The sequence below is a fragment of the Protomyctophum parallelum genome (genome assembly GCF_964188405.1).
Source record: "Protomyctophum parallelum genome assembly, chromosome: 19".
Lineage (NCBI taxonomy): Eukaryota > Metazoa > Chordata > Actinopteri > Myctophiformes > Myctophidae > Protomyctophum > Protomyctophum parallelum.
In genome coordinates, this window is record NC_139717.1 from 11,825,257 (window position 1) to 11,834,244 (window position 8,988).

The 8,988-nt window shown below is 46.1% G+C and overlaps 1 protein-coding gene across 1 annotated transcript; it reads right to left on the reverse strand.

Annotated features, from left to right (window-relative positions):
• Positions 1–265: 265 nt before the first annotated feature.
• Positions 266–7,576, reverse strand: slc30a1a (solute carrier family 30 member 1a). Its single transcript, XM_083789821.1, has 4 exons — positions 7,181–7,576; positions 6,191–6,931; positions 2,450–2,817; positions 266–1,987 (listed from the first exon to the last, which is right to left on the reverse strand). Exons 2-4 carry the CDS (start codon positions 6,786–6,788, stop codon positions 1,445–1,447), a joined length of 1,509 nt encoding a protein of 502 aa, XP_083645947.1. The 5' UTR covers positions 6,789–6,931; positions 7,181–7,576; the 3' UTR covers positions 266–1,444.
• Between the last annotated feature and the right edge of the window lie 1,412 nt (positions 7,577–8,988).

Sequence of the window (8,988 nt, forward strand, 5' to 3'; positions counted from 1 at the left end):
TTTTCTGTCTCAGGGCTTGAGTCTCAAAAAGCCTTTCTTTAGAGTAGACAAACGAAGCCTCTCTTTGCCAAGCGCATTCAAATCACTCCCATTACGGCATTTTCAAAGGCCATGAGGGCTTTGGCCTACTGTTAGGTCTTTGACTGACACTGGGTGCAAGGCCCTTACTGCCGCTCGGCATTGACTCGGGCCTCGTGGGTGCCATCCCGTCTTCATGTACCGACCCCCCCCCCCCCACACACACACACACCCACCCACACACACACCTCTTCCAGATTTTGGAAGCAAGTTCAGGCCCAAAGTGAACGCCTGCCTTTACAGGCGAGGGTTACTACTAGGGGCAGTTCAGGGAACAATTGGCCATCAGGGAAAAAAATAAAGATACACTTGACCCTGTGGCTTTCAAGGGCTCAAAAACAAATTTGTGCAAGAACATGTTACATTGTGTGTACTCTACTCAGTGCTACTATGTAAAAGCAGGTTTTTAAAAAGGCAAAGTGACAGAGAGGCATTGCCACGGCGTTCTGGTTTCAACAACTATCAACTGCAATCAAAACTCAGCCAAAGCCAGAGAGGATCTGAGAAACTAAATCATTACAAAAAAACAATCACATTTGAAAGTACTTTTACTACAGCATAGTGGTTTTATAAAACCAAATACACAAACAAATCCAGACAGGAAAGAAAAAGTATATCATTCAAAATTAACATTATAAAAGCATCTACAGAGAAGAAACAGATAATTACTATAACTTAAATACTTAAATTATTCTGCAATACAATACTCTTCCATTTGAGAACGGAGGCTAAGAAAATCAATTTGTTCAAAGCCTATGCAGGGAATAACAATAAAAATAAAAGAAATTAGACAGACTTCAGCAATAGGTCCATAGTCTTAATATGTGTGCTCTGACTTACATGTGTCGTATTATTTGCTTTGTCCTTTTCTTTTTACGAGGAGAGGACATGTCTCCGGTCCCTAGGAGAGAACATGTCTCCAGTCCCTACAGTCCTGCAGTGAGAAGCTTTGGCACAGAAGAAACCATGACGGAACATGTTGACACTTCACAACACGCTGCTAAAAACGAGGGACACTCATGCAGGCCTAGCTCCAGTCCTGAAGGAGAGCAGTCAGTCTCCCCCCCCCCCCCCCCCCCCAGTCTACATGCATTCACCACTGACTGTACTGACTGAGGAGAGATACCGAAATATAGATCTACAGGGAGAGGGAGATAGAGAGAACACAAGACCTTGCAGTCATAACGGGGGTAGTGAATGGAGAACGAAAGTCGATGGAAAAAACTTCCTCCCATGTCATTCCCCCATTCTATGGCTCCAGAAAAATTGAAAAAATAAGTCGTCACAGCCCTGAAAATGACAGCCTGCAAACGGTGGCCCAGCATGTAGGTTCTAGAGCTGTCCCGTGTCTGTCTCTCCGTCCATCTCACAGAGACGACTCCACCTCCCTAGTGACGATGACCTCGGGTTCTTGTCGGGGGACGTCATCTGTCGCCTGCTCGGGGGCCTCGATGATTACTTCCATGGCCGCCGGCGCACTGTACTCGCCGGGAGCCTTGTTGTCGGGCTCCACGGCGCCCCCCGCCTTGTCCACGGCGCCGCAGCACAGCTTGGGGGCGCACTGAGTCCGACAGGACAGCTCGCAGAGGGAGTCGCGCGACTCCGAGTTGAAGGTGACGAACTCGGGCTGTATGGTGGTGGCGTGGATGCCCTCGTCGTGGAAGAAGTCCTTGATGCGCTTGGCCACGTCCATGTAGGAGGTGGGGTCGTGGCACTTGATGTGCGCCGTGGCGATGATGCGGCTGCCCGCCAGCTGCCAGATGTGCAGCTCGTGGATGGCCAGCACGCCGTCCAGGCCGAGCAGCCGCTCGTTGAGCCGGTGCATGTCGATCTGCTTGGGCACCGTCTGCAGCAGGATGAGCGCAGACTCCTTCAGCAGCGGGTAGGTGGTGTACAGCAGGATGCCCACCTGGGGTTGGCACAATTACTACATTAGTATTTGAGAGAACTGCAATTATAGTCATAATCGTGTCCATGTTGAAAAATGATCATACATAAAAATAGCAGATGTACAAGTTTGTAGATCAGCCATTTCCTCTATTTTAAAAGTATAACATTAATAAAAAAAACACTTGGTAACTTTCAGTTATTTGTCAAATCTGCCCGACGCACTCTTTTATTACGGAGCCAAAAAGCCAAACAGAACTGTGATTTCTATTCATGACGTTCCGATTTGTGTGACAATCAATCATCAATTATATGTGTGCTGGTGCCATATGTGTGCTGGAGCAGGATGCTCTGAACCATGATGATGCAGAGGGTGTTAAATGTGTGCTGGTGCCAGCAGGAGGCTCTGTACTGTACCATGATGATGCAGAGGATGGGGAACTTAAAATGTGTGCTTGTGCCAGCAGGATGCTCTGTACTGTACCATGATGATGCAGAGGGTGGGGTCCAGGTAGAGCACCCAGCAGGGCCCGGCCAAGGTGTGCTTCACCTCGTCCAGCCCCACCAGGGTGTTGTTGACGTGCCGGTGGTCCGTGCTGTGGCTGTTGATGCAGGGGTTCATGCAGACCTCGCCTGGGATATCTGGGCACGGCCGCCACACGAACCTGAAGATGCACGCGTTCACCACCACGATGACCGAGCCCAGTGCGTCGCCCAGCACGTGCAGGAAGACGCCGCGCATGTTGAGCTGCGAGGCGGCGGCGTCTTGGGCCTGCTGGTCCATGCTGTCCTCGTACGGTGAGAGGCCATTCATGATCTGCACGTCCAGTATGCCCTCGCCGGGGCTCAGCTCTGCGGGGGGGAAGAAACAACAAGGTTTGTTTGGTTCATCGGTTCCCAAACACAGGGAAACCGAACCGGGACCCAGACCCACTTCTTGACCCACTTTCAAAACAATATATTTCAAAAGATTTTCTTTTACATAAATAATAACTAGAACTAACTAGAGCAGGGGCATGGGTCCCCAACCTGAGACTCTTTGCTGGTCCTCAGACCATCCGCTAGTGGTCCACGACACCATTCTGCACAACGATTTGTTTTAAATTTGATAAACAAGATGTTGCCCTCAACAGTCTGAGGGCAACAGTCCAAGCGGAACACACAACATAAGGTAATGTGAAAGGTTATAATGGATAGTAAGCAGTGCATTTATATAAGCTTTCCCCAAAGTGTTTTACAAAGTGCATTATTCACCCATCCACACAGAAGGTGGAGGCAGCCATGCAAGGCACCAACAGTGCTTGCTCATCAGGAACAGCTAGGGGTTCAGTCCGTATCTTGGTCTTGGCTCAAGGACACTTCCAACATGTAACCAGGAGCCAGGCATTGGACCGGAAAGCTTCTGATTCTATCTTCTTAGCATGAATCATGTATGATTGATTTCAGTGGTGTCAAAAATAATCGATTCAGAAAATTCAGCAATGCATCACGATTCGGCCGTGAATGTGAAATAATCTAAACCTTTATAATACTGCATATAATATTACAAATATAATTCTAAATAAGATATGTTGTTCAATATGTCTGACTGCTTGTATTGACTCATGAAAATGTGGCCATGTTGTGCAGTAATATAGATATATTATAGAATAGAGTATTATTATAGAAAAGTGATGCATTGCAATGCATCGTAGAATCAAATCGTTACGTCAAATCGTAATCGAATTGAAAAGGCAGTGCACACTTCTAATTGATTTCGTGCTCATTCAAAGAATAATCGGTACATCGGTATCGACCCAGAATTTCAGACATTGAGTGCATGCCTGATTTTTTTCATGACTGCCAGAAAGGGTCCCCCCCCCCCCCCCCCAATTTGCTGCTCTCTTTCGTTTTAGGGATTTTAGCTCTTTTTGACAGGGGGGTGGGGGCATTCAAACATGGGGCTAAATATGTATTTTTTTTTACAAAATGTTATGGTGATTTATTTTTGTATTATTTACTATAGTCCTAATAAACCCCAGGAAATTACATCTGGCCACAGAAGATCACAGGATCTACTGAATGTAGAAGGTAGCCTACTGGGGGAAGGCTTATACTGTGTGTATAGGCTCAATATGTCAGTTTGTCACATTCAATAGATCCTGTGATCTTTTGTGGTCAGATGTTATTTCTTGGGGTTTATTAGGACTATAGTAATTAATTTAAAAAAAATCGCCATAATAATAATTTGTATTTTTTTTTTTACATATTTAGCCCCATACTCGAATGCCCCCGCCCCCCCCTGTCAAAAACTGCTAAAATCCCCAAAACAAAAGAGCAGCAAATGAAAGAAAATGAACACTCACCTTTTAGTTTCTCTAATAACAACCTAAAACATGAACCTTGGTTGAAAAGGCCACACAGTGTCCGCTCTCACAGACGTGGACGCCAGCCAACAACTGAACGCTGCTACGTCGCCACAACAACAAAACTCTCCATAGTAACACACATTAAAGGAAATTCAATCAGCGGTCAGGCAGCATGAGCTAGTACACACCATGCTGAACCCAACGGTCAGCACACACAGAAAGATAATAGTTGCCTAGACGACGTCTAGAACCGAAACCCAACCCCTAACCCAGGAAGAACCTTTCGGACTACGGTTCTTTAAATAAATATCAAGTGTTTGATTCAAATTTAAAGAACTCCCAACCAATTAAATCCTACATACTCCGTCGACCGGTGTCTCCCAACATTGACCCAAAGAAGGTTCTCTAGACTCTAGAGAGCCATATGAGGAAGATGACAGGTGATAGTTCCAAAGGACCATTTAAGGGCCATTATTTGGCCGTGTGCACCTGAGCAGGAGCCGCTAGCTTCTTGTTTCCCAGGGTCATTCATCAGCAGTTAATGCTGCGGCCGGGGTTGTCTGCTCCCCGGCTATGCTGATGCATGTCCCAGTGGCAGCCATCAGCGGGGGAGGGGGGAACATTTTAGGATGAGTAAATAAATGCAATTTTTACCTTTGGGTTTCACTTTCAACCCTAACCCTAAAGCCTGGGAGTAGCCGATCTACAAGCTCACAACACATTTCAGCACAAAGCATTGTGAGCTCGTAGATCTGCTATTTTTAGTGCATGACACTAGCGAGCAAGCAACTACCAGTACTATAATCAGGTATTACTTTCCCTAATTGTAACATTAAATATCTATAAAGAAAGATTTTTTTCTCACAAAGTCCATTTCTGAAATTGTAATTCAATTCAAATTGTCACACACACACACACACACACACATACACACAATTGTGGATGAGTGTCTTAGGTCAACAAAAAGAGACAGTGAGGTGTAAGCTAATATGCCAAAAGGAGGAAATAATTAAGCTCTGGTTTGTGTGCTCCTACTCCGCTGTCACAAAGCAAGGCTCAGTAATATAATACATCACAACACAATCAATCACATGCAACCAGACGAATCTCATTTGCACTTTTACTTCACTCAGGGTACTGTAAACTGATGCAAATATAGCCAAAATGTGGTGGTGGGTGGGGGGGCAGGGAGGCTAAACTTTAAGGCAGCATTACATGTTTGGACTTGTGTCAGTAAGGTCTCACTCACAACAAGCAAAGCTTTTCTTTTCTTGGCTGAGTCACTGTATGTAGAATAGATAAGCCAATTTATAGCCTATCTGATCTGTATCAGCCCATACAAAGTGCCAATGTAGATTTTAGCGGCTTCACTTTGGAATGTCACTTTAAAGAACCTGATTACGAACTGATGATGATCCGCATTAAACACCCTGTTTTAATATTTAGCCACAACAGTAGCAATTGCATTGCATTCACATGCATCTTCATGCAGAAGATGCATGTAGTATGGCAATAACTTCATGACAAAGCTTAGCCCACGTTCTATCAGTCTCTACGCTCAATTATGTAGCATGGGAGCGTATCGGTGTGTGTGTGTGTATTGAGAAATCTCCTCCTATCAGCCTTTGGCTCTTAATTATACTCTTTTGTTAAGATGTGCACACAAGGGGAGAGAATGACAGAAACAGCAACTGCTCATCCAGTGTGGGTAAGTCCACCCATGAGATATTATTATCCAATATGAGTTTCAGACGGGGCCACGCCATTAGGCTACCCTCGAAGAAGAAAATGCCAAACTATTGACCAATGCCAGTTCAAAGCGGTAGTGTCGTGTGTTAATCCCACTTCCCACTGTTTCATCATCCAGAGCTACTCACCATGGCCGCGTCTCTCCGTGTTGACACCGTTGGGACTGTTGTGGTTGCCCACCAGGTTGTTTGTCTCCTCCCCGGGCGACCCGCTCCCAGAGGACGGCCTCTCGGACTTGCACAACCTCTTGTTCTTCTTCCCCCCGTGTGAGTGACCCCCTCCCCCGCCGCCGTGGGAGTGCCCGTGGCCCCCTCCGGCGTGTCCGTGGAACAGGCAGAGCCCTAGCAGGTTGACCAGGAGCCCCGCGGCGCCAACGCCGATCACGACCTCGGGCTGCACGATCTCGTGCGGCTCAGTGAAGCGCTCCACGGCCTCCAGGACGATGGTGAAGCACAGCGCCGTGAGGAACACGGCGTTGACCAGCGCGCCCATCACCTCGGCGCGGATCCAGCCGAACGTGTTCTTGTTGGTGGACTGCGTCTTCTCCGAGAAGCGCACGGCCACCAGTGCCACCACCAGCGCGATGACGTCCGACAGCATGTGGAAGGAGTCGGACAGCATGGCCAGCGACACCGTGATGCGGCTCACCACCACCTCCACGATGAAGAAGCCGAACGTCAGGGACAGCATGCAGAGCAGCCGGACCCGGTTCGGCTCGCACGCCATGGTGATGCCTCGGTCTCTGGTCCACTCCTCACCCTACTTGCAGTGTGTCCACACGCCCCGGTGCGGGACGGGACTGTCTGACCGACTGTCCCCTCGGTTTGATTTCAAGCTTGTATTGTCCCCAAGCCCCGATAGGCAAATATCTGAAAAAAACAATACAAATGCTCCTGGTTTTTCCAACGTTCTGCAAATAAATCGTCCCTGATTCTCACCACAATTAAAATGATTCTAATTAAAAATAAATAATAATGCATCAAATGTAAAGTGAAAATGACAATAAAAAATAATATTGGGGTGAAATCAGGACAAAAACAGATCCACAAGCATCAAGCTGAGCTTGTATATCGGCTATTGTCGCTAACTGGTTTCAGGTGTGCGGTCCGAATCCTTACCCCTTTCTTCACAACCACGACCCCGGCTGTCTGGCTGGATGACTGGCTCGGTCCAAGTTCCGTTCTAAATGAACTTATCTATAGAACTAGATAAGGGTTTGTTCTGCTAGCCTGTAAGCTAGCTGACCAAACATACACACACTCACACAGACGTACAAAACCAGGCTAACTGGTTTAGCTAGCTGGCAGACAATACGAGCTGAGGCTAACACGGTGCTAACTTGTTTTAGAATGGCTCTAAAGCGGCGTCGCTCGGCTCGTTTCTAGGATCCAACCGTGCGATTTAGATTACATTAAAATCCCCCCGATGTTTAGATATTTCCGAGATGTAACCGTCCAGACGCTCCGTCCGTAGGTGATCATCAGTACGTCTTCTGCGGGGGGATGTGATGTTTGCAGACGGATCAAAGTTTGCACCCGAGCCGGCAAAGTTTTTCCACACGGAACAACACCGCCGTAGACACGCCCCCCAGCTCGTGCAATTGGCCGCTCCGGCGCGAGGTGGACGTCGATTGGGCTACGTCACGGATAGGCGGGGCTAGCTGGCCGGACAACGGCGTTGCTACGCACGCTACTGATGAGGAGGTTGGGCAATGTGTTACAAATATTAAAATGACGTTTTCAGTCATTCTCAACTTTTTTTATATGAAGTATCCCAATCTGATTATTATTATTATTTATGTAGCAAATTTGACAATCTCAATCAAGTTATTGCATTACATAAGTTTTATAATAATTGAACATTAATTATAATTAAAGCTAGTTTGTTAATATGTCCTTACATTTTCTGATAACTCACATGACCCACCTGAAGCATGGCTTGTCACCCCGTTACCTTTCTGAATAAAAAATGCTGTTGTTGTGGGGTCTATGAACTCTATTCAAAGGGAAACTGATGACCCCTGGTGGTGGAAGATATGTACGCAGATCAAAAGTTGAATTGTGACTAAATATGCAATAGGACCCTAACTTTGTATCTTATTCACATTGGAGGAGCCCAAACTATGTTAGTGAGCACAATGCACACTCTCAAAAAGCTAAACTATAACACCTAGGAAGTAGGAATGTGTACTTCTTTTGAACTTCTCTGAAAGATTTGGGTCCATTTTTTACATTATGTGGTTGTCTCACCCCCTTTTTGAAACCAGCTCCTCACGGACTCGCCCTAGCGGCCCTACACACTTCCACTTGGTTTGAGCATAGATATAATAGAGACAGCACTGGATGGGAAGGGAATCCCGGTGCAACAGTTTATGTATACAGGTATATCTATGCTCAAACCGAGTAGGACGAGTGGTGAGGAGCTAGTTTCAAAAAGCTCTCAGGGTTCCTTGAGCCATTTTGGAACCCCTTCAATTTGAAGGGGTTCCAAAACGGATCCTTACATTACAGCCAGGTCTGTAACTCAAGAGTTATGGGGGTCTTGTGTGGAAAATATCTGGAGAACCAGTTTTATGTATTGAACTTGATCAGATACAGATATTTCATGGTTTGAGGAATAAACTATAGCATCATGCATGTAACATCCATTATTTAATGGAGCCCACTCTACACCCATCAAAGCTTTCCTCGTTTAAACCCACCTCTTCAGACTTTTGACAATTTTAACTAATAAGTAATTTGTTTGATTTGGAAAGCAAGCAATTATCTAGAAAAGCACTGTATAAAAATCACATCAAAACAGCTGCCTTTAATAACAAACGTTCATGAACACAATGTTCAACTAAACGTGTTCTTCATGTAACATAGAACCCACCACCATTTCCTTCACAGATCACCACTACAGTCATTTACTGTACTTAAGTCAA